At 29.2% G+C, this 23,277-nt stretch overlaps 7 protein-coding genes and 1 long non-coding RNA gene across 13 annotated transcripts; 5 read left to right on the forward strand and 3 right to left on the reverse strand.

Annotated features, from left to right (window-relative positions):
* Positions 1–529: 529 nt before the first annotated feature.
* Positions 530–1,664, forward strand: LOC143188953 (MICOS complex subunit Mic10). Its single transcript, XM_076393514.1, has 3 exons — positions 530–768; positions 856–903; positions 1,412–1,664. The coding sequence occupies exons 1-3, from the start codon at positions 690–692 to the stop codon at positions 1,513–1,515; spliced, it is 231 nt and encodes a 76-aa protein (XP_076249629.1). The 5' UTR covers positions 530–689; the 3' UTR covers positions 1,516–1,664.
* A 474-nt stretch (positions 1,665–2,138) lies between these two features.
* On the forward strand, positions 2,139–6,892 carry Rb (adaptor related protein complex 3 subunit ruby). 2 transcript variants are annotated; one of them, XM_076375190.1, is made up of 11 exons: positions 2,139–2,721; positions 2,791–2,930; positions 3,189–3,264; positions 3,345–3,926; positions 3,998–4,294; positions 4,395–4,662; positions 4,741–5,439; positions 5,505–5,768; positions 5,843–6,117; positions 6,210–6,574; positions 6,655–6,892. In XM_076375190.1, the coding sequence occupies exons 2-11, from the start codon at positions 2,797–2,799 to the stop codon at positions 6,803–6,805; spliced, it is 3,111 nt and encodes a 1,036-aa protein (XP_076231305.1). In that variant the 5' UTR covers positions 2,139–2,721; positions 2,791–2,796; the 3' UTR covers positions 6,806–6,892. The 2 variants fall into 2 exon arrangements, with proteins under 2 accessions (XP_076231305.1, XP_076231306.1); XM_076375191.1 differs by lacking the exon at positions 2,139–2,721 and having other exon boundaries at positions 2,792–2,930; positions 3,157–3,264.
* A 988-nt stretch (positions 6,893–7,880) lies between these two features.
* Positions 7,881–8,952, forward strand: Rpl6 (ribosomal protein L6). The gene is made up of 3 exons (XM_076375716.1): positions 7,881–8,078; positions 8,157–8,430; positions 8,552–8,952. Exons 1-3 carry the CDS (start codon positions 7,881–7,883, stop codon positions 8,896–8,898), a joined length of 819 nt encoding a protein of 272 aa, XP_076231831.1. The 3' UTR covers positions 8,899–8,952.
* Positions 8,953–9,365: 413 nt separating this feature from the next.
* On the forward strand, positions 9,366–14,635 carry Tpcn1 (two pore segment channel 1). Of its 5 annotated transcripts, none has more exons than XM_076375710.1 (13): positions 9,366–9,444; positions 9,534–9,751; positions 10,322–10,530; positions 10,654–10,818; positions 10,893–11,018; positions 11,613–11,920; positions 12,096–12,376; positions 12,458–12,676; positions 12,749–12,865; positions 12,932–13,271; positions 13,354–13,655; positions 13,726–13,832; positions 13,899–14,432. In XM_076375710.1, the coding sequence occupies exons 2-13, from the start codon at positions 9,649–9,651 to the stop codon at positions 14,136–14,138; spliced, it is 2,517 nt and encodes an 838-aa protein (XP_076231825.1). In that variant the 5' UTR covers positions 9,366–9,444; positions 9,534–9,648; the 3' UTR covers positions 14,139–14,432. The 5 variants fall into 5 exon arrangements, 4 of the variants coding, with proteins under 4 accessions (XP_076231825.1, XP_076231826.1, XP_076231827.1 ...); XR_013001615.1 differs by lacking the exon at positions 9,366–9,444 and adding an exon at positions 14,488–14,635 and having other exon boundaries at positions 9,477–9,751; positions 13,899–14,215; XM_076375711.1 differs by lacking the exon at positions 9,366–9,444 and having other exon boundaries at positions 9,477–9,751; positions 13,899–14,134; positions 14,216–14,432.
* On the reverse strand, positions 14,565–16,355 carry Gny (ALG6 alpha-1,3-glucosyltransferase garnysstan). Its single transcript, XM_076375715.1, has 3 exons — positions 16,237–16,355; positions 15,109–16,154; positions 14,565–15,002 (listed from the first exon to the last, which is right to left on the reverse strand). The coding sequence occupies exons 2-3, from the start codon at positions 15,994–15,996 to the stop codon at positions 14,742–14,744; spliced, it is 1,149 nt and encodes a 382-aa protein (XP_076231830.1). The 5' UTR covers positions 15,997–16,154; positions 16,237–16,355; the 3' UTR covers positions 14,565–14,741.
* Positions 16,356–16,660: 305 nt separating this feature from the next.
* LOC143177647 (uncharacterized) lies at positions 16,661–18,913 on the forward strand. Its single transcript, XR_013001616.1, has 5 exons — positions 16,661–16,776; positions 17,889–17,998; positions 18,102–18,298; positions 18,362–18,605; positions 18,681–18,913. It is a non-coding gene; the product is annotated as an uncharacterized LOC143177647 (long non-coding RNA).
* On the reverse strand, positions 17,012–19,051 carry LOC143177642 (dolichyl pyrophosphate Man9GlcNAc2 alpha-1,3-glucosyltransferase-like). The gene is made up of 2 exons (XM_076375714.1): positions 18,854–19,051; positions 17,012–18,756 (listed from the first exon to the last, which is right to left on the reverse strand). The coding sequence occupies exon 2, from the start codon at positions 18,672–18,674 to the stop codon at positions 17,043–17,045; it is 1,632 nt and encodes a 543-aa protein (XP_076231829.1). The 5' UTR covers positions 18,675–18,756; positions 18,854–19,051; the 3' UTR covers positions 17,012–17,042.
* Positions 19,052–19,631: 580 nt separating this feature from the next.
* LOC143177645 (uncharacterized) lies at positions 19,632–22,109 on the reverse strand. Its single transcript, XM_076375717.1, has 3 exons — positions 21,763–22,109; positions 21,477–21,578; positions 19,632–21,337 (listed from the first exon to the last, which is right to left on the reverse strand). The coding sequence occupies exons 1-3, from the start codon at positions 21,901–21,903 to the stop codon at positions 21,005–21,007; spliced, it is 576 nt and encodes a 191-aa protein (XP_076231832.1). The 5' UTR covers positions 21,904–22,109; the 3' UTR covers positions 19,632–21,004.
* Between the last annotated feature and the right edge of the window lie 1,168 nt (positions 22,110–23,277).

Here is a 23,277-nt window from a genome sequence, read left to right on the forward strand (position 1 = left end):
TAAAAGGAAATTTTTATGAAAACTGTTAAGCAGACATTTTTATAGTAAATTCAATTTATCAAAGTTTATCAAATTTATATATAGTTGATCGCAAACAAATTAGAAGCTTTGCTTTAAAGTAATGAAATACCTAGATACATTTAAAAACAGGAAAGGACGCTTGATTTTGTTAAAAATTGTATGTAATTAATTACTAGTAGTCTAGTGTTTTATTGTTTGATCGTCGTTATCAGTAATCATAAAATCCCCAATGGCGTCACGGATCTTTTGAAATTCAGAAAACTAAAACGAGTGGATTGTAATGAAATTGATAAATTTATAGAACCAAAAAATTATTTCTCAGATCGGATCCTGTGTAAATAAGGTTCACGTGTGATATATTGCAGCAATAGATTATTTTATAATTTTCACTTAACTTATACCTAATATGTAACAATACAATAGACCTTTACGCGCCAACATCCGCTTATTTAAACGAAATGGGAACTATGTAATCGCACGTTGGTCATTGCCATCACGTTATACATATATATACGCGTACCAAGGAAATATCGTTGACCGAATAAAACACCTAATTCTATTGACATTGCCTAAAAAAATAGTCAATGTGCCAACAGTTCCTTGCGAAATGGTCAAAAAGTGACGTATGACATAACAACCTAATATTACATCTACTCTAATACAGAAAAATGGCTGGTACTGTTTGGATCGAAGACGAAATTGGACGAAAATGGGATCGATGTTTTACAGATGCTCTCTTTAAACTTGGTAAATGTTATCCAAAACCTGTACTTGCGATTTTATTTGGAAAGGTTAAATATATTTTTTACAGCTAATACAGTGACATTTTTTTAGGAGGAGGAGTTTTACTTGGAGGTGTATTCTCGCTATTTTTCTTTAGACGTAAGATACAATTCTTTCAATATTTAATTCATAACATATTATATGGAATTTTTTAATATTAACGAAAATTCATGATTGATGAGGTGATGCATTTTATTTGTATCTTTCATGAGCCCAAAGACACCACATTTTTGAAGGTTAAGATGGAACAATTTTCTGACTGAAAAGTATGATTACAATTATATTTTTGGTCTTGTTAAGTATGACTGTATAGTTTTATATGTGTATTTCTTTTAATCTCGCTATTTTAATACTGAATGGTTGGTAGGTTAAGTGTCGTACGCATGCTTGCTTTTTTGATCTTAGATATGAAATAAAGTTTCCAGTAAATCCACAAATTTTATTATATTTTTTTATATACTTTAAATTATCATGAATTATTATATGTTACATACATAGTTCATGTTAGTATCATGAATATTTCATTAATGTTTTTAAAAAATTTCAACGAAATAATTGACAAAAACTATTACAGTAAATAATGAAACATTTTCAAAAATTTATTCAGGAAGAAAGTGGCCTGTTATAGCTGGAGCAGGTTTCGGACTAGGTATGGCATATTCTAATTGTCAACAAGATTTGAATTCCTCCATAGGAAAGCAAACATCCTGAGATTGTAGTAAAAAAGATGAAGGAAATAAAACCTCTTAGAAAGTTCCACTAGAAGAAAATTATTATGCTGTTATAAAACAACATACACTAATGTACTAGTTCAAGTTGTACTATAGTATCATACAAAAATAAAATCTTTAATAATTTTATGTACTACAACCAATTTATAACGCTCAAGTTATCAAATGTGTTTGTTTATTATTTATTTTTTACTCTTCATAAGTATATAGGCAATCATGGAAATAGAAATAAAATGTGATGGTTTGATATGTTTAATCTTTTATATTTTCAATGTTTAAAAGTTTCAATATTTTTAACTATATAAAAGTTCCTCATTTTTATCAATTTAATTTTTACAACTGATAACAAAAACAACTATAACTTTGAAAAAAGATATAAAATAAAATAAGAGTAAAAAACAGCGGTACAATGCACTTTGCAACATATTAAAAAATTTTAATAAATGTATTCATGTTTCGAACCGATCTAACCTAATTTTATATTTACTAAAAGAAACTATTAAAATTGTAAATAAAGTGCAATGAACTCAAAAATGTGTGAATCAACAATTAAAAAATTAATTATTGTGGGTTATAATTATTGTGGGTTAATTAGATATCTCTTTATGACTCTCAAAACGATAAGTTATCAGCATCGATCAGTATTTGAAACTTTCTTTCGCCTATCTATTTGAACGAACGCTAAAGCCCTCTCTTTTTTCCCTAGGAAGTGCATATACTTATTTCACGTTTCATATTAATTTCTCTTAACATTATTTTAACGTCTTTATTTTCGTATACATCGATAATTATTATTCAATTAAATATTCCTTATTAAAAATTACAAAACCTACGGATTTTATAGTAACTTATCTCTAATGCGTCTTGCTTCGTGAAAGTTTGTTTCAATTCTGTATGCCAATCATTAGAAATGCCGCAGCTCTTGTCATTCTGATACTATATAGTGCAACAGAACGCGTAAAAATGAAATCATTCAAACGAAGATAATGGTGAAAGGGTTAGATGTCAGGCCTTCTTCTTTCGAAACATTCATTCGATACATCTCGATACATGCAGCGAGAATCCTTACCAAATCGAGCTGACTTGGATCTAAACAGATCTGAACAGATCTAAAGAAGGTGGATACTAATGGATGTGTTAATACTTGACGGAAGTATTCCTTTTTAAATCATTCTCGAAGAGCTCTGTGAGTACAGTGAAATCTACATCAGAAACAAGGAGAAATATTTAATTGTACTGTACTAATCAAAAGTAGAGAAAAATGTTAACTGCTGCCGCAACTTCGTTGTCGAATAACGGAGGATCTTACAGCAATGACAGGCCGTCAAGCACAGCAGATCCGGAACTCGCGACTGATCCCGCTTCTGGTGGATTCTTTCATTCGGATTATAAAAAGTAAATATCCCAATACTATTGTTGCAATAATTAATATGCCGTTTTTGAAACATATTTGATTAGTTTAAAGGGTTATGTCAAATAGCTGAGTGTAATTTAAGAATCAATAGATTTTAGAAGAAAAAGATTCAAACATTATTTTAGAATGTAGTGTTAACTTATAAATTTAAAATGTGGGGAATTAAACACTTAATAATTATAGAATATGTTAATGTATAATATGCAGGCGTGTTCTCCATAATGTTTCATTTAATTTAGACATGAAGACTTGAAACAAATGTTGGATAGCAATAAGGATGGGCTTAAGTTGGAAGCTATGAAACGTATAATTGGGGTGAGTAATCTTTGATGTTTGTTGTGTGTATTATTGTTCGGATTTGTTAACAATGATTATTAATAAAACATATTTTTCAGATGATAGCAAAGGGAAGAGATGCATCAGAACTATTTCCAGCTGTAGTGAAAAATGTGGTGTCAAAGAATATTGAAGTGAAGAAATTAGTTTACGTTTATTTAGTCCGTTATGCAGAAGATCAACAGGATCTTGCACTTCTATCTATTTCCACATTCCAGAGAGCACTGAAAGACCCTAATCAACTAATAAGAGCAAGTGCATTGAGGGTACTTTCAAGCATAAGAGTTTCTATGATAGTACCTATTGTAATGCTTGCCATTAAAGATTCAGTTAGTGATATGTCACCATATGTTAGAAAGACTGCAGCTCATGCTATTCCAAAACTTTATTCGTTGGATCCTGAGCAAAAAGATGAATTGATAAGCGTTTTAGAGAAACTACTATCCGACAAAACAACTTTAGTTGTAGGTTCAGCAGTAATGGCTTTTGAGGAGGTGTGTCCTGAAAGAATAGATTTAATTCACAAAAATTACAGGAAACTCTGTAATTTGTTAGTAGATGTCGACGAGTGGGGCCAAGTTGTTATAGTGAATATGCTTACAAGATATGCAAGAACACAATTTATTAATCCCAATGTAGATGTATGTATAATTTTCCAAAATTGTGGATGATGCAGAAGCACTTTTATAACTTTTGAAAATAATTTTTATAGAATGTACCAGAAGATGAAAATCGCCCATTTTATGATTCTGATTCTGATTCTTCTAATACAAAGAAGCCAAAATTATCATTGGATCCTGATCATAGATTGTTGTTACGAAATACAAAACCTCTCTTGCAAAGTAGGAATGCTTCTGTAGTGATGGCAGTATCTCAGTTATACCATCACACAGCACCACAAAGTGAAGTAATTATTGCTGCCAAAGCATTAATAAGATTATTAAGAGGGCATAGAGAAGTTCAAAGTGTAGTTCTTCACTGCATTGCTAGTATATCAATTACTAGAAAGGTAATGTAGTATTAATATTGTATAATTTATCATATATACAAAAGAAAGTATACAGGATGTTATTCTTTATACAGTATGTAATTTTTATACTTTTGCACAGGGAATGTTTGAACCTTTTCTTAAATCATTCTTTGTGAGAACTTCAGATCCTACACATATAAAGCTGTTAAAGTTAGATATTTTAACTAATTTAGCAACAGAAACGAGCATTGGTGTCATACTAAGAGAATTTCAAACATATATTTCAAGTAGTGATAAAGAATTTGTTGGTGCAAGCATACAAGCTATTGGTAGATGTGCAAGTAATATAAAAGAAGTGACTGATACATGCCTGAATGGATTAGTTTCATTACTAAGTAATAGGGATGGTAAGTATATCAAATAAATAGTTAGATTATGTTTCAGCATTCAAATAACGACAATTTTTTATATAATGTTTTATCCAGAGGCTGTTGTTGCTGAAAGCGTCGTTGTTATAAAAAAACTGTTACAGACACAACCGAATGAACATAAAAATATAATTGCCCATATGGCAAAATTAATGGATTTTATAACAATACCACAAGCCAGAGCATCTATTTTGTGGCTTTTGGGAGAATATTCCGACAGAGTCCCTAAAATAGCACCGGATGTTCTCAGAAAAATGGCTAAGAATTTTATAAATGAGCAAGATATAGTAAAGTTACAGATTTTGAACTTGGCTGTAAAGCTATGTCTAAATAATCCCTCTCAAACCAAACCATTTTGTCAGTATGTCTTCCAACTTGCAAAGTATGATCAAAATTATGATATCAGAGATCGCGCACGTTTTTTAAGACATTTTATTTTTGAAGAAGATGAACATAAGAAACTTCCACAGCTTGCAAAAAGAATATTTCTAGCGCCAAAACCAGCACCAACTTTAACATCTAGATTCAAAAATTCAGAATTTCAGTTGGGTACACTATCGCATTATTTGGACATGCCATGTGCTGGTTATCGTCCTTTACCATCTTTCCCTAAAGTAGCTCCTGATCCATCTGTTAGGGATATCCCAAGTGGTAATATGAGAGATACAAGAGAAGAATACTACAGAAAATACAAGAAAGACAAAAAAGGAAAAACAGAAGCGGAACATTTTTACAGTGATGATGAAGAAAGCGACGGTAAGTCTGAAAGGTATTGAAACTTGATTCGACAATTTTTATAATAAACTATCGTAAAATTTCAGAATGGAATGTTGAAAATGAATCCTCTGAAGCGTCTAGAAGCGATTCTTCAGAAGAAGATAGCGAAGATGAAGAAAGTGAAGAAGAAGAAGATTCGTCTGAATATACATTACATTCTTCTGAATCTGATGATAACAGTAAGAAAAAGGAATCAGCAAAAGAATCTGAGGATTCCAAAGAAAGCGAGACCGATAATAAGGTTTCAAATCCGGAAGTCAAAGAAAAACCAAAAAGTAACATTGATCTCCTTCTAGATTTAGATGATGGTAAGATATATTATAAAGAAAGTAAAGTAAGGAATTATATAAAAAGATAACATTGGTGTACATTTTAATTGCAGTCATACCAATGATTCCTGTTATGCCATTGAGTGTGGGAGGTCTCCTTACGCCAATTAACACAACAAGTATTTCAAACGATATTAGAGAAGTATCATCTTCGTTTATCCCAACGAAAAAGTTTGAATTGTTAAATAGTGTCATAGGTCATGGTCTGAAGATCGAATATAGGTTTACGAGATCGCAGCATTTAGTGAGCGCTTATTTAGTTACCATTGAATTGACATTCTGGAATGAAGGCAATGGCACCATTAAAGAAATACAAATGGGCACTAAGGTACATTTTTATTATATTAAAAATGTATTCATTGTTTTTTAATGTTCTTTTTTTATTATTAATACAATGCATTTTAATTTTTTTATATCTAGAATTTACCGAAAGGTATGCTCGTCCATGATTTCATACGCATACCGTCGCTTGGAGTAAATTCTAATTTGTCATCTACATTGGGTATCAATTTTAATGATTCTACACAACCAGCAAACTTTAATATTGATTTTACAATTGGCGAAGAAACCTACTCGTGTCCAGTTACTATCAAAGCACCAATTGGGGAAATAATACGGTCTGTAATCTTACCAGACAGTATGTTTAGTATTGAAAAAAATAAATTGAAAGGTATGAATGAACATACAGCAAAAGTGCAATATTCAGGAGATAAGAAAACTCTTTCTCAAATGATTTTTGAAAATGCAAATGTTGCACTGATATCTAGTAGTGATGAGGAGATCAGGTCAGTACATTTTTGTTATTCATTAAAACAAACTAAAGTGAATGAAATTTTATTTCATCTAATTTTAATTTTATTTACAGATTTGCAGCTCACACTTTAGCATCAAAATCGCTGGTATTAGTTACCTTAAAAATTATAGACAGTGAATCTTTGGAGATATGTGTTAATTGTGAAAAAATGGTAATAGGTTCTATCTTGTTGACTGAATTAAAAAATAATCTAAAAAGATAGAATATTTTGCATTTATAGTAACGAAATACATATGTACTAAATATATTTGCAATACTTGTATAAAATAAATGAAAAACTTTTATGATATATATGTATACTTTTACAAGTATAATAAGTTAAGTAAATACGAAAATTTAAGAACAATATCTTTGTTATGAAGAATATTATCTTCTATATTATTAAAATTTGTATAATAAATTAAAATTATAGAGCTATGTACTACACTAAATTAGTTATTAAAATCCATTTGTCATAAATTGTAACTGTATTTTTTATACTTTGTGATGCATTAACCATACTACATTGATATATTTCTAACAGTAATGTAATGCAACTAATGTATGACTATATGTTTCAATTTTAATATATTAATAGTAAATAATACAATATATTTTTAATTAAAATATTAAATATTTTTTAAGAAAGTTTGGTTTTTAAACTATCGAGAGTAATCGATGTAAATATCGATATACAATTTCAATTGCAGAGTATGGCCGATAGATGGAAACATACTATAGGTCCTTTTAGCTACACGATTTACGGTAAGATGCAATGAGGTCCATGAATCTAATATAATCGAAGTAATCTCTTAATTTAATAAGAGAAACAATACATATTTTACTAAATTTTAAATATATCTTGAACCTTCCTTAAGAAAAGTACTATATTTTTTTCCGAATTTTACAATTCTCTTATATTTTAAGACTTCAATATTCTAAGAGGTTAAAGTGACGTTTCATGATTTTCGCTAGTATATTCTTATTATATCTTTTTAACTGTGATATTACAATAGTTTACAAATGAACTATTTGATTGAATCTCTGACGTATGTTTCATATTTAACTTAATGAAAATGTGATATCACTTAACCTTTAGAAAACATAGTAAACATGTTCAATAAGAGATTACAACAATGGAAAATATAATATGGACTAATATATACATATAATACATGTTTCATATATTTATATGTATATTCATTTTCTAGAATAACAATATGTACAAATGTACAATAGTTACTTTATTTTTGTATACTTATATCATATTTATTAACCAATGTGTGTTCATGGTTTAGATGACTGATACAAAAGAAGCAACGGTCCCCAAGGCTCCGGAGAAGATGGACACTTCTTCGGACAAAAAGGGCAAAAAGAAAGGTGCGATCAGGCCAAGAAATTATGACCTAGGAAATGGTGTATACAGATTTAGCCGTACACGCATGTTCCACAAGAAAGCCATCTATAAATTCCTTGGCAAGAAGACTCCAAAAACTGTATGTTGCATGAAATTGTACATTTTATTAAGTTACTTTATTTATTCATATGATACATACATCAATGTTTTATAACAGGTGAAGCCCAAGAAACCAGTAACCATTGAGAAGGAAATTAGTGGTGATAAGAATGGAGAGAAACGTATTGTATTACTGAAAAAACGACGTGCATACTATCCTACTGCAGATCCAATAAAACCACACCACGCAAAGAAATGTTTCCGCGATCATCGGCGTTATTTGAGACCATCTTTGAAACCAGGAAAAGTTTGCATTTTACTTGCTGGAGCTCATAAAGGAAAGAGGGTTGTTTTTCTAAAACAGCTCAAGACTGGTTTACTGTTAGTTACTGGTGCGTTTTATACTATTTTGTATAATTAACTTTTAAACAGATCATTTTAGCATCTCATAATCCCATGTGCAGAGAGCTGAACTTCAAAATTGAACAAAATATCAATCTTTTTTTAAAACAGGTCCTTTCTTGATTAATGGCTGTCCTTTGAGAAGAGTTAGCCAAAACTATGTAATTGCTACTTCTACAAGGATCAATATCTCAGGCTTGAAACTGCCAACTCATATTAACGATGATTATTTCAAGAGGAAACGTGAGAAACGTCCAAAGAAGGCAGAAGGTAATATTTTCACGGAAAAGAAGGACGAGTATAAACCAAATGATCAGAGGAAAGCTGATCAGAAAGTGATTGATAAATTTGTGATCGATGCAATTAAGAAACACAAAGACAAGAAAATGCTTTTCACTTATCTCTCAGCAATGTTTGGCTTGAGAAGTAGCCAATACCCACACAGACTAAAATTCTAATCTTTTATGGTTTGAATACAAATACATAATAAATAAAAGAAACATAAAACGCAATTTTTTTATTACCTTGTAATACATTGCAGTAATTTCTCAGTATTTACGAAATTCCTTTAATATAATACCAATTTATATAGTTACAATTCTTAAATTTACTGCTGAAAAGATAATTGATATTTAAAACTAGGAGCGTGCAGGAAGGTTCATTCACGCACTCCTAATTAAAACTATTAATAAACTTATTAGGTTTAAAAAAATAAATATTATAATTTTTTATACTTATTTAAAATAATTTTAGTTGTACAATATACAATAAATTTAACGCACACGAAGATATAATTTAATAATTTATTTTTATACATTTGCATTATAAATACTAAAAGAAGTTATAAATGCTTAAAGTATCTTTAAAAAAAGTGAATTAGATAATAACTGCGTAAAAAACTAAGCGAGTTTAATTTCAATGGAAAAGATAGAGAACTATTGTACGTGAATACGCATGCGCATTATGGGCTGGAACGTCAAAGCGATATCGAGTAACATCTCTCAGTATGTATTGTGACATTATAGTATAATAATTTTCGTGCAAGCAGTTACGTGCAAACTGCAAACGCTTTTTTAAAATTTGATCTATTCAGTCTTCAGCCTTCGAACAGTGATGCTATTACATAGCCCTGAAATATTAGTGTAAAGGGGCGATTATTAAATTTGTTGCGTGCTGGATACCCGTGACATGTGACAGATCATTCTCAAATGTCTTCTCCTAAAACTAACGAGCACTCGAGTAATTATCAACGTTTTGATGATGATGCCAACATATCACTTGAACAAGATACCTCTCAACGATCGTATCAAAGTAAGTGGAATCAATTACTTTACGATCACGCAAAATCATTTTTTCCTTCATAATTAATTTATGACGAAAAATACAGTATACTTCTACAATTGTACAACTATGGATACTAACTTATTAAAACTTTGTTTCGTAATAATTACTAAAATACATGTAAATCATTATTTTATATATTTTGTGATAAATATGTGTTCTTTCATCTTTTGAATGAATAATTATGATTATGTAAATCCATACAACTGTATGACAAAATTCTGAAAAAATGTATATCCACTTTGCATGTATGTTCTTACATGTTGCATATCAATTATCAAATTTCATGAAAACAAGTTAATTTAATATGGAATGAACTATAACGATAAACTGTTTATTTGTTGATGGCAATTTATCGAAACAAACATTTAAAAAGTAAAATATATCATGACAATTAATTACAGAATTTAAAGATAAAATTAATTGGATTTGATTTGTTTTTATATAGGCAATTGTAATTGTACATTTATACAATTCCGATACAAGATACGGAATATTATTTTTCTTTTATGCACACTTCATTTTTCACTTTTATTTTAGAATATGGATCTATGCTCTCATGTTCTTCTCCAGAGAATCACATGAACTCATCCGCAGAGGGTAGTGGAACAAATCAATTTCTTCAGAGAATTCATTCAAATGAGGCAGAAAGAGAAACCATGTCTGAAAATGCAGTTCTTTCATCCCAAGATTCTCTTTCTGATTTGTTTTGGGAAATGAATTACCATGAAGCAGCAATATTTTTAGAGGTACCAGTAATATTTCTCTTGGACAATAATATTTCTAATTGTATCTATAATTACAGAAATTCTTTATATTTATAATTAAACACAATCTAAAATGTATTATTTGATGTAAATTATTTTTTATAGGAAGGCAGAAACAATGAAAAGTTTGATTCTCATCCAAAGCATCCAGAAGATCTACCAGCATATTTGCTAGTTCATAATAATTGGTATTATGGATTAGATTTAATGACTTCTCTTATACTTTTAGCTTTAGCTCTTGTAGAAGATCCAGCTGTACCATTATTTGGTGTAAGTATAAATACAAAAAGGGTAGTGTCCTCTTATAAAGAAACTATTTCTGTAGACTTTATATTCTATTTTAGATACCAGTATGGGCACATGGAACAATAGAACTTTGTGCTTTAATAATTATAGGTATAGAATTAGCTTTAAAATTAAGATGGATTGGCTGGTCCACCATGCTAAAACATAAACGGACAATGCTGAAGGTAAAAATTCAAATTTATATAATATTTCATTTTGTTATTACAACAGTAACAACATGGAAATGGAACAAATTTGATTGTGTTGTTGAACTGCAATCAGTACTTATTTCTTTGTCAGTGCATTTGAACAGATCGTATAATTACATGGTTGTTTTCCGTAGAGCTGATATAAACAATGTGGGGGGGTATTAATGAGAGGATAAGAAACTTTATAACTGCACAATGTTTCATATTATATTCCTAATAGTACTAAACACTGATAATTAAATCATTTATTATGTTACGTATAAGGAAAATGAATGTATTTAGGATTAAAAACGTGTTACTTGCATTAATATCTTTATTACAATGTGCATAACTAAATACCCTCATTTAGTTTTTAATCAATATTATACGTATTATGTCAGTGATATCTCTGCTAATGACTCATTATTACTTACAATGCACTCATTCATATTCATATCTCTTATGCAATGATATAAAGGTATTAGTGCTGGCAATGACATGTTTATATGATATGCAATTCTATTATAACTAATTTTACTTTTAAATTACTTATTACTTTTAATCTTAATTGTATATATATTTTTTTTACAGTGCATCACATTGGTCATCATGTTTTTGGAAGCTATGACAGTTTTAGTTCGGCAGTCATCTCATTTCCGTGTAACACGTGCTTTAAGGCCTATTTTTTTAGTAGATACAAAATGTTTTGGAGGTGTAAGGAGATTTATAAGACAAATACTTTTGACATTACCTCCAATTTTGGATATGTTAGGCCTACTTTTATTTTTTATTCTACTTTTTACAGTATTAGGCTATTATATGTTTTCTGAAATGAATAGAAATTTTACAACACTGCAAGATAGTTTTGTAAGCCTTTTCGTTCTTCTCACTACTGCTAAGTAAGTATTATAACAATGAATTATCAATATAACATAACTCATTACATATATATGTATCATAATATTCACTAATTGTTGAAATATTTTGTTTTTGTTAAGCAGTTGATTAAATTATATGTCACAAGATTCTTAGAATTTCATCAAATCTTAAATAACGCAATAATAAACTATTTAGTTTTCCAGATGTAATGATGCCATCATATTCAAGGAACAAGTGGTACGCGATATACTTTGTATCCTATTTGTCCACTATGTTATATGTAATGATGAATTTGATGTTGGCAGTAGTAAACGAAACATTTACAGCAGCTGAACGCGATAAATTTAAAAAGTTGTTCTTGCATAAAAGAAAAGCATGTCAACATGCGTTTAAATTACTAGTTTCAAAACAGAATCCAGATAAAGTGGGATTCCGTCAATTTGAAGGACTAATGCGATACTATGCACCAAATAAGAGTATGCAGTTGCATTCAATTTCATGTAAATTTGAGTAAATGTTAAAATGTGTTTTGTAATATATAAAAAGTCTGCTTGCAGGTCTAAGAGACATTGTTTTAATGTTTCGACATTTAAATGCATCTGGAACTGGAGTTTTAAGCCTTGAAGAGTTTTTAAATATTTATGATACTATTATTCTCCATTGGGAACCACAGTACTCAACTGTACCTTGGTATCATAGTATGTCGCAACCTTTACAGCTTCTTTGTACAGGCGCTCACGCTGCTATTAGATGGGCATACTTTGAAACTGTGATGTGTAAGTTAAGAAACTAGTTCAAAATAAATTTGTAGTTTTCTATATGTTAATTAAAGATAATGGAACTTTTAGATATAGCAATCATTGCAAATGGTATCGCTATGATAATAAGGATTTTACAACCGAGCGATAATTATCGTAGCGCACAATTATTTGCTGCGTCTTGGGATACGTTTCTTTTTGGAGGAAGTATGTAACAAAAAATATTTACAGATATATCTGAATACAAATACTATAATGTTCCTTTTTTTCTAGTATTTATTGGTGAAGCACTAATCAAAATTCTGGGACTTGGAACAAGACGGTACCTTAGTTCTGGATGGAACCTTTTTGATTTGAGTACATCTGTGATGACACTTGTTGCTGCGTGTATCTTACGTCTCTTCCCATCTGCGATAGTTTTTGTTTTATTCAGACCACTGAGACTTTTGAGATTATTCAAAATAAAAAAAAGATATCGAGATGTATTTGGCACCCTCGTTATCTTAACTCCTTTAATGTCTTCTACTGCAGTCGTCATGCTTGTTTTGTATTATTTCTTCGCAATTATTGGTATGGAATTATTTGCAGGGTACAATATGCGAAACTGCTGCAAGTACGTATAAAAAACATTATTTCGTTAATAAATGAACTGTATTTGCAAATTGTTTATAACATATAACAAATTTATTTAATAGGAACACAACAGTTGAAGATTTTTATAAATACTCTGCAAATGAAAGTACCACGCTAGGATACTATTATCTCAACACTTTTGATAATCTTATAGCCAGTTGCATGACTCTCTTTGAATTAACGGTTGTTAATAATTGGTTCATACAAATGAACGCATACGCTTTTACCGTTGGCATGTATACTAGGATTTATTTTATGATATTTTATTTGATAACGATGATCGTATTAACGATTGTGGTGTCTAGCTTTTTGGAAGCATTTCGATTTAGGATACACTATAAAAAATCAACATCTAAACGAGACGGTGATTATATTGTTTTTTTCTTTCCTTCAATTTGTTTCAGTTTATATTATATAGTTATTTCTGTTAATAGAAGAGAAAATGCTTCATGAAGAAGTGGAACTAAGATGGGATGAATTACAATGTATAATAGAGGATTTCCAGCTATTAGAAAAGTTACGACCATCCCTCGTAGTGGGTGTAAGTACAGACGAAATTTTAAAATAACATTTTTCAATAAATAGTCGTTAAACAAGCATTTTACAGGGAACTACTGCTTTTATTGGTTCGCGTCCTCGAACACGAGAGGTTTTGCAAAGAAAAATGTATACATGTGAGATACAGGAATGGATCGCAGAAGCAAAAGAAGCAGAGAGACAATGCTTATCAAATGCTGTGCATTACTCGGAAGAAAACTGTAGGGACGAAGGAATTTCTGAGTCAGACAACATTAGATCGAGTGGTAACTTACGATCACCATGTCGCAACACATCCAACGTTGTGTAATTATTGATCAATCATATATGCATTCAACCATTTCTATTTAATACACATAAAAAGATCATCACATACATTTTTAACAGGTAAACAAGTAGTGAATGAAAACGTTTAAATTATGAACATACTTAATAAAAAGAAATTAAGTTTATTTACATTCGGTAGATAATTCTTTATTCTCAATATGATACATAGAGTGTATTAACGAATAAATTTAAAAATCTTTATAGATGTGATTTTTCTTTTTGTAGAGAAAAATATAATACAAATGAATGTTATAAAGTATTAATAAAAAATTCTTATTTTTATAAATGTTACATTAATACTTATAACAGTTGAATGTTTTTTTTTTTAACAGATTAATCCGATTTTTATTTCAATAAATACTAATAATTATTTAATACATTCTGGCAGTCAATATAATACAATGAAAAATAAATGCACCAAATCACTGATGTTTATTTATATTCGAATAAAAATGATTGAAATACCTTTATGGAAATTATTACTATACATAGTTACAAAAAAACTTGCTTTATACTGGAATTCATACATATTAGAAACATAAATAAATGCATTTGTATCAACATATATGGATATGTATATAATCTATTAGTTATGGATTTGTACACCAGGACCTCCTAAAGTTGTTAATGTAACAGTAAACCCGTCTGCAATTAATTTTCGTGAAATACTCGAAATAGTTTCTGGCTGGGTATCGGGCAATAATAAAATATAAGCGTATCCACCACCACCAGCACCTGTAAGTTTTGCTGCTAAAGCATAATTTTGTGCTTCTGCACAAATTCTGTCTAAAGATGGATGTGAGACCTGACACGTTGCTAACAATCCTTGATTCATATTAATAAGAGTCTGCAATGATAAGATAACAGTTAAGAAGATTTGAATATACATGCAGATGTTGCACGTAATTATATTTCATAATTAGCAGTATTTCTAAATTGGATTAAATATTTACCATGAGCTGTCTGTACCCTTCAAAAAGTGATTCGTTGTCAACAATTGAGAGTTTGTTCATTTTTTCTATAATATTAACTGCTTCTTTTGATATATTATCGATTGAATCCAAAATAAGATCAATGATAACAGGATATTTATATTTCAGCTCTAGTAATCTTTCTACTAATGCTTTTGTACTTCTAGTGACTCTTGTATCTACCAGTAAAATTTTCATAATTTGTGTAATGGCTATTGGCTTCATGTATTCGCCTTTTTTAAATTCTATTATCGACCCATACGTGCAAATAGAGTTATCTATTCCAGATGGAGTTCCATGCATAATTCTTTCACAGTTTAGAGCATACTTTGAAATAGTTTCTAGATCAGGAATATCGAATGTTCTATAAATATTCTTTTGCAAATGTGACCAATGTAAAAAACAAGCAGCAAGGCAAACTGCATATGAAGCAGAACTACCTACACCAGAACCAACTGATAATTCAGAATTTAAGTGAATTTGAAAAGGTTTTAAATTAATTTCATGTTTTTGTGTGATATAAATAAGAAGATAAAAAAATGCTTCTAAACTTAATTTTTGTTGCAAATTGGCATAATTAACAATATTAACAAATTGTTTTATTTGATTATAAAACATCTCATAATTTTCTATAGATTCTAAATTTTTATTAATAAGAAAAAAATTCTGTACTTGTTGTACAGGTATATTTATAAATAAATTTACTTTAGGGAAACATATTTTAATAATTTGTTCTGCTTCTGGCAACTCAGTGAAGTCTACAACAGTACGTAAACCTAAACTAGCTGCAACTGCAGATTTCCCATACACTACAGCATGCTCTCCATAAAGAATAACTTTTCCTGGTGCAGATATTTTGAATTGAATCATCTTGGGCTTTTTCAATCTATAGAGCCACTAATGGTAAAGATTTTGAAGTTATTATACTAAAAAATGATCAATCTCTTATTGTGTCCAAGTCTTCAGATAACTTATACTAATTGTTTTGAGCTCTTCTTCCAAGACTGCATCTACCAACTTACATTTATCTGACAATGAAAAATGATAAATGTATATAAATTACAAAATCTATAGTATATTTGAATGTTTAGAAATGTAGAAATATAATACCTGCAATAATCGTCGTAAGATTTGCCTTCAAATGCATTAGAAAGAACTACAAGAGAAAATCTAGCACCACAACTATTAGATTCATCTGTCACACTCTGTAACAGTTAAATTTAAGTAAACATCATTTGTTATGCACATTATATTATGATACAATGAAAATTATAAATTACGTTATTTAACATTAATATATTTTCTCCACAAGATTTATTTTAGTTTAAAAATTTGTTCTCTAAGCAAGATGTTTACAAGACCAAGTCTCTTTTACTACTGATATAAGTTAAATCTACATGGCAATGTTTTTGTTATGCTAATTTACTAGAGTAATATTCAGCAGTAGACCAAAGTTCAAATCCACGTAGATGATTATATAATTTGTAAAAAATGCAATCATCTAATACTTGTTGGCAAATATAGAATATTATACTGCTACCAACGTTTGCACTGTGTAATACCATCAAATTACTGAAATATACCGTTTTGTTTGTACATACTAAAATAATTTAAAAAGCATACTTAAATAAATATATTTTTATAAAATATGTAAGTATATGAAATATGAATTTTCACAAAGAGAAACATTTACATCAAATGCATTATTTATAAGATACAAGCTTATTTCTTAGTCATGAATATATTAAATATTTAAATCATTTACTTAAATTGAAAATAGAAAAAAGTAGAATTTTTAATTATTTATTATCATGGTATTTTTGGTTAAGTACTATGAAAATTTTATAAATTAAGAAGTGCAGCGTTAATGTACATAAACCAATACATTTATTTCATTTTATATTCATATATCTTTTTCATATACAAAATTGTTTGTAATTGAAATACAAGTAAAAAATAATAAAATGACCACATGAATATACAGAAATTAATAGTGCAAATAGATCTGGATATCTGATTGGAGGATTTAGAAAGTTACAGACAATAGATAATATTAACACTCCTAAAATTGAGCTATAAAATAGAATCGTTATTAAAAACTGTACATTTTGATGTAATAAGGTATCAAAATTATTCTTAAACCAATACGATATAGTTTGTCTTATTTTTGCAAAATATAATTCACCTTTATTGTATTTTACTTTTTTCTTAATGTGTCTCTGATTAGAAGTGATGCGTGTACTGTGTTTTAAATTAACTGTTCTTAATAATGTGTTATAACTAAGTATACTAGGATATGACCACAAACTAAGACAAAAGTAGAATATTAATGTAACACAATATGCCAGGTACAACTCATCTTTTATAAATAAAGGTAACATACTAAAATGTGAAATTATTAGAAACCAGAAACAAGGAAATGGATCACTTTGAAAATGTAATAAGACTGGTATGGCAACAAGGAGAATTGATTTCTCGTGAACTTGAAATGAAAAAAGAAAAAATGCTAATGCACAATTGATAGAAGAAATAATAAATTTCTTCTTTTCTGGATTTAAATATAAATTTGTGCAACTTGGGGCAACTGCAAATGTTGTTACCACTAAGCAAATTGTAGCTAACTGTTTATTTGTAAAACCTTGTTGTAACTTATAAATAATATTAATTGAACACCAGATATTAGCAACCTTATCCTCAAATACACCTCTGGCAACTGGAAATAGTCGAAAAATAACACTTGTAAATATTTCTGAACTCTTTAGGAAAGGTAGCCACATGATGGCAAATGTTAAAACTACAGTGAATGCTATGCATATCAACATTCCTAAATCAGATAACCAAAACTTTCTCTTTACATGTAAATATTTTCCAAGTATGTAAAAGAAAATTGGTAATGCATGATAAAGTTCCATTTGCTTATAATTCAACGCTGCCACAAATAAAAATGAGCCAATAATAAATGAATTTTGTAACAGAGCTGTAACAGCACCGATGAACAGTCCTAATGATATACAATTATATTGAAAATGGCCATGATCTATTAATATTAAGCCTGGATAAAGTAACATAATCAGAAGAATGACATATTTTTTGTTAAAACCGAAGATATCATATTCTTCCTTTGCAGTATTTTTTGGTACTTGACTAATTAACATAAAATAAATCATTGAAAGTATGTAAACTAGAATATCTGCAAACAAGACTGTAAGTCTCATGAAAAATTTGTGATCTTCAGATGCAAAACCTCTAGACTCATGTAATTTTGTGTACGAAGAATTAATCTTATTGGCAATGTAACCTAGCACGAGACTATGATAAGCAGTTAAAGGAGGATAATCTAATCCCCAATATTGTAGGTCGTTGTCTGTTGTATTGATGTACCATTTTTCTATTGGAAGATTTAATGTTATTTCTTGCCAATGTCGTTGTGCTTCATAATCTCCAAACATTGGAGGCTTTCCTTGACCACTATACGAATGGTACGTAATGCACCATCTTAGAAGAATAGCAAAAAGGGAGATTAATATGATCTGCTTATATTCTTGCATTTTCAGTCTTCAGCAATTTACACCCTGAGTATACTCTCGATTGCAATGAATAAATAATGTTTCATAAACAATGTCTAGCAACCTAGGTTTATAGTAGAGAAGTTGAGGTTAGAACTGATGACATTATAAAAGCATGTGAAATGTATATACATTGAACAACACAAACAATATATACGTACCACGAGTGAAGCGTTCAAACCCCTGATTAATTTATTTTTAATATAACTGTCCATATATGGCATACTTAATTGTTAATTTCTTACAATCTGGATTCCAACTTATAGTTCTATTCTTTGAAAACGTGTTACAGGATATTGTACATATTAACTCTATGTTACTTATTTTTATTTGTACAGAAGAACTGAAATGAAATTTAGAAGCGAACTTGGTAAAAATACAATAACGTAAAATATTTTATTTTTTGGATACCTATGTGACTTTGTTACGATTCAAATTAGGCTTGACGTGTACGTTTTAACACCAATAACATTATCGTTAAATATTTGAATATTGGAATTATGTATTTGATAATCAAATGATCGATCGATTTGTACGAGATCGATTAATCGCGCGATTAGATTTCTCTGGAATTGTGATTCGATAGCGATAAGTGTTTTAATTTTTACTTTCGACGTTTTAGCTTACTTTAAATTTAACAAATATTACCAGGAAAATGTTATCAATGAAACTTATCTCTGACTCACTTTTCCTAAAAGAAAATAGTGTGTACAATTAAATGTGAACATGTTAAATATAAAATGTAAGTTACGTTTAAAAACAATTATTATTTTATATACAAAATGGCATTTAAGTAATTGCTAATTGCAAAAAGTGAAGAATATACAATACTTATTTACTATGTTAAAGTCATAAACATATAAAAATTTATTTTGGTAATTTTATTTTTATTTGAGGAATACATTTTGTTATTTAGATGTTATAAATACATAACCAGTACAACATTAATTGAATGTGGTTTCATAATACAAATTTTGGGCAGATTTAAATCATAAGCAGCAGTCATTTTTTTTATAAATATAAAAAGTAGATATGGTTTGTATCTTTATTCTATGAAACATTTTTTTAATTTGAATTTGAGTTAGTAATGGTAGTTGTGTGAATAGTGTTATGTATTTATGTAAAAAATACTATGGTTATGCAAAATATATGATACTATAACTAATAACTAATGTATGTTGAACATTAATGTAAAAATATAATTCATTAAAATATATGTTGCTAAGCAGGGATTACATTTAGGAAATTTTCACGTTTTGAATAAATATAACAGTAATAATATTGCATTTATAAAACTCTTGTAGGCGAAACCTAATTACTTTTATAACAAACAATATTATGTGAACAGCACATTAATATTGTCTAATACCTGCTTTCAGGTACTGCAATGATTGCTACAATTCCCATAACAATAATAAATTGCTTCCAACAATAATATATTATATTGATCAAATTATTTTAGAATTATGTTATTACACACATCTTATTAACAGTATTAAGGCTATTGAGCCTTGCATAAAATTACCTTAAATTTGTTTCATTAATGAAATTAATTTTGTATATTTTTAACAAGTTATCGTTGAATGTTTAAAGTGTGCATCACAATTGTCATTAAATGTAACACTGATGGAAAGGAGTTTACATTTCATAAAAGTATATTGATCTTATAATCAACTGCATTATAACAATTTCATAGTGCAGATATAACTATCACTATTTATAATTAAATTCTTAACAAAAAATATGCACTGCTTTTTTCAACAGTTTATATAAAGGCTTTATCCTGATTGTTTTAACAGTTCTTTCATAGAAAGAAATGTATAAGCTTTTTATAATATTCAAACTTATTAATGAACATTTATATTCATTATGAAAAGTTGTAGTACCTAAAGTATCACATACAGTGGGATCTATTGCAACATGCAATTTCATTGTTTTGCATGAAAATGGTCTATTAAAAATGTAAAGGAAAACAGTTTAATTATTTTTTATGATTATCCTGTTTGTATATGAACATTTCAGAAGCTGAATCATATCTTAAAGTTTCAAGAAAGCAATTATGCTCTTCAGTACTTGTATCTTATATGCACAGCTTACTGACATACAATTAGAATACAATATAAGCAATCAAGCAGAATAAATGTTTGCTTTCTTGAGGTATAAAATTTTTATTGCAGATTCGTATATTTTTATATGCAATCAATAATTTAAGCCAGTTACTACTTGCAACAAATAAAACATTATATCTTCAATTCTGTTGAAATAGGACTGATAACATTAGAGTAGAATATTATCTTCACATACATCCATAATTACTTCAGCAATTTTTTCATTTGTTTTGTTTGATATTGCATGCTATATTGACTATTTTCAGCTTTGCTAATAAGAGAATCTAATTTATCTAAATGAGATCCCATCTTTTCGTTGATGTCTATTTTTTTATGTGATGTTGCTTCAACTTTAGAGTTTTCTACTGGTTTTTTGTCAACTGCTAATTCTACTGTCAATGTTTCTTCATTTGTGAGTGTTTCATTTTCAAGATCTTTTATTTCATTATGATTTTGTTCACTAATTTTGTGATCTGGTGTGTTGTTTCGAGATCCCACTTTTACCTTCAGAAGAGTGCCCAAACTGCCACATACAGTCTGTAAAATACTTCAGTTGTATGCAACTACTATCGCAGTGAAATATTTTACTAATACAAAATGAAATATTAGTTAAATAAAATTTTCTTCAACGATGACTAAACATAAAATAATAATATAGTAAAATTTAATTTCTGACCTTGAATCTATTAATTTTTTTCTGTGTTGCATTGAGAATACTATTCAATTCATCTAATCCACCACTGATTCTTTGAGCACTCTCATCAGAGGAATCTAAATTCTATAAAATACATACAAATTTATACCTTATTTTACTTGAACAACTTTCCTGTTCTATACTTATTTTTTCAAAGACTTATCATCTACATACGTAATTACTAATTGTATATAAAAATAATAACTTTTGAAGAAATTTACTTTACTGTAATCAAATTTTTTATTTATAAAAATATTAACATAATTACCTGAATGACAGGATCGTCATTCTCGTCACCTGCTTGATTTTCGTTTTCTATTCGTTGCGATTCTTTCCATTCTTCTTCACTTGGTATTGGCAAACCTAGCAATTCTGCTCTTTCGCACGCGTGAACGTAGGCCTGAGACATTTTATTGAATACTGAGTATTTAAATAGTTTGTACTAGTCGATATTTAACAATATATAAGAATATAATGTAGAGTCGTTGAATCGTTGGAAGAAGTGTTTTCTAAAGCCGTTGGAATTGACGTTACATCAAGGGAAGACGAAGACGTGCACCACTTGGGGAATCCATGTTGAGGGGAATCGTGCGCAAGCTCCGATAGAAAATTAACGTATTTTGCACCCCCGCAGATCGTAGAAACACCCAAACACCTTATAATGATAACGATATCGATAATAGTTTAAAGTTGCTAATTCTTTACGAATAGAATAATTCAAAGCTGAACGCTTGTAAGGACTGTTTTCGAGAATATTTAGCAGTGTAATAAATTCATTTTAATTAAAACGCGCAAAAAACCTTCGTCACAATAAACAAAATTATTTCTATTCATCTCGATCCATGTACAAGTGAAGTAGATTCGATTTGTGTTTAATTTTTCAATAGAAGTTTTTATCTTCGTCGAATGAAGTTTCTGTTCCCTGTGCTAAAAAATTACTGCTAAAGCTATCATATTGTGGAAAATGCTACAAGGGATAACGACACATTGAGTAACATTATGATTGTAAATTGTAGCATTGGATGCTAATTTCGCGCTCAAATAAGTTATACATCGTTCTTTCGCTAGATGTTACATGATTCTTCATGTTCATCGTTGACACGTGGAAATTCACGTGGGAGTTTGTCCCTGAGACACGTGGAGAAGAAAATTGAGACGAATTGTGCCTTAAGTAGCTACACGTGTACGTTTTCGTCGACTTAAGAGACAATTTTTCGTGGTAATGATATCTGTGGTTCCAGATTTACTACCCTATTTATTCTGAAAGTGATTCAATTCGCAATCTTCAACATCATGAATGAATATTACAGCCCTTTTCATTAATTTAGAAACATAAATTTCAGAATAGTTCGATGAAACTTTTCAGCAACAGCGAATACTACAGCAGCACCATATAAATGATTATAAACAGAACGCAATGATAACTTTCATTTCATTCTGTTATACGCGAATTATTACAGAACGCAAAAGGATACGTGAAATTAGTCTTGCGGAAAATGTGAATAGTTATAAATACATTCTTCACGGTTGTAATAATAACAAAAAGTCTATTGCCAAGAATATAATGTGAAAATGAAATGTGTATGAAAATACGCAGCTCAAAATAAGCAGAGAATCATCTACTCAAATGAAACAACGAATATTCTGAAAGTTATTCATGCGTAAGAGAGAAAATTCCGCGGAAACTCTGTAATTTCATATTTTTATTTCTTTTCGGTGACATAAGCTCCTAGTATAGGTATGTAACATAAAATTATCATTACTTTCATCCAAACGATTGCTC

This window comes from Calliopsis andreniformis, chromosome 3 (genome assembly GCF_051401765.1).
Source record: "Calliopsis andreniformis isolate RMS-2024a chromosome 3, iyCalAndr_principal, whole genome shotgun sequence".
Lineage (NCBI taxonomy): Eukaryota > Metazoa > Arthropoda > Insecta > Hymenoptera > Andrenidae > Calliopsis > Calliopsis andreniformis.

Coding starts and splice junctions, on each gene's coding strand:
- LOC143188953 (XM_076393514.1), top strand. CDS start 690: ATGGCTGGTACTGTTTGGATCGAAGACGAAATTGGACGAAAATGGGAT. Junction 769..855: donor AGATGCTCTCTTTAAACTTG/GTAAATGTTATC, acceptor ACATTTTTTTAG/GAGGAGGAGTTTTACTTGGA. Junction 904..1,411: donor CTCGCTATTTTTCTTTAGAC/GTAAGATACAAT, acceptor AAATTTATTCAG/GAAGAAAGTGGCCTGTTATA.
- Rb (XM_076375190.1), top strand. CDS start 2,797: ATGTTAACTGCTGCCGCAACTTCGTTGTCGAATAACGGAGGATCTTAC. Junction 5,769..5,842: donor CCTTCTAGATTTAGATGATG/GTAAGATATATT, acceptor TTTTAATTGCAG/TCATACCAATGATTCCTGTT. Junction 6,118..6,209: donor AAATACAAATGGGCACTAAG/GTACATTTTTAT, acceptor TTTTATATCTAG/AATTTACCGAAAGGTATGCT.
- Rpl6 (XM_076375716.1), top strand. CDS start 7,881: ATGACTGATACAAAAGAAGCAACGGTCCCCAAGGCTCCGGAGAAGATG. Junction 8,079..8,156: donor GCAAGAAGACTCCAAAAACT/GTATGTTGCATG, acceptor GTTTTATAACAG/GTGAAGCCCAAGAAACCAGT. Junction 8,431..8,551: donor TGGTTTACTGTTAGTTACTG/GTGCGTTTTATA, acceptor TTTTTAAAACAG/GTCCTTTCTTGATTAATGGC.
- Tpcn1 (XM_076375710.1), top strand. CDS start 9,649: ATGTCTTCTCCTAAAACTAACGAGCACTCGAGTAATTATCAACGTTTT. Junction 12,677..12,748: donor ATACTTTGAAACTGTGATGT/GTAAGTTAAGAA, acceptor TGGAACTTTTAG/ATATAGCAATCATTGCAAAT. Junction 13,656..13,725: donor ATCAACATCTAAACGAGACG/GTGATTATATTG, acceptor TTCTGTTAATAG/AAGAGAAAATGCTTCATGAA.
- Gny (XM_076375715.1), bottom strand. CDS start 15,996: ATGATTCAATTCAAAATATCTGCACCAGGAAAAGTTATTCTTTATGGA. Junction 15,003..15,108: donor AAGGGTACAGACAGCTCATG/GTAAATATTTAA, acceptor TTATCATTGCAG/ACTCTTATTAATATGAATCA.
- LOC143177642 (XM_076375714.1), bottom strand. CDS start 18,674: ATGCAAGAATATAAGCAGATCATATTAATCTCCCTTTTTGCTATTCTT.
- LOC143177645 (XM_076375717.1), bottom strand. CDS start 21,903: ATGTCTCAGGCCTACGTTCACGCGTGCGAAAGAGCAGAATTGCTAGGT. Junction 21,579..21,762: donor ATGACGATCCTGTCATTCAG/GTAATTATGTTA, acceptor TGTATTTTATAG/AATTTAGATTCCTCTGATGA. Junction 21,338..21,476: donor AAAAAATTAATAGATTCAAG/GTCAGAAATTAA, acceptor AGTATTTTACAG/ACTGTATGTGGCAGTTTGGG.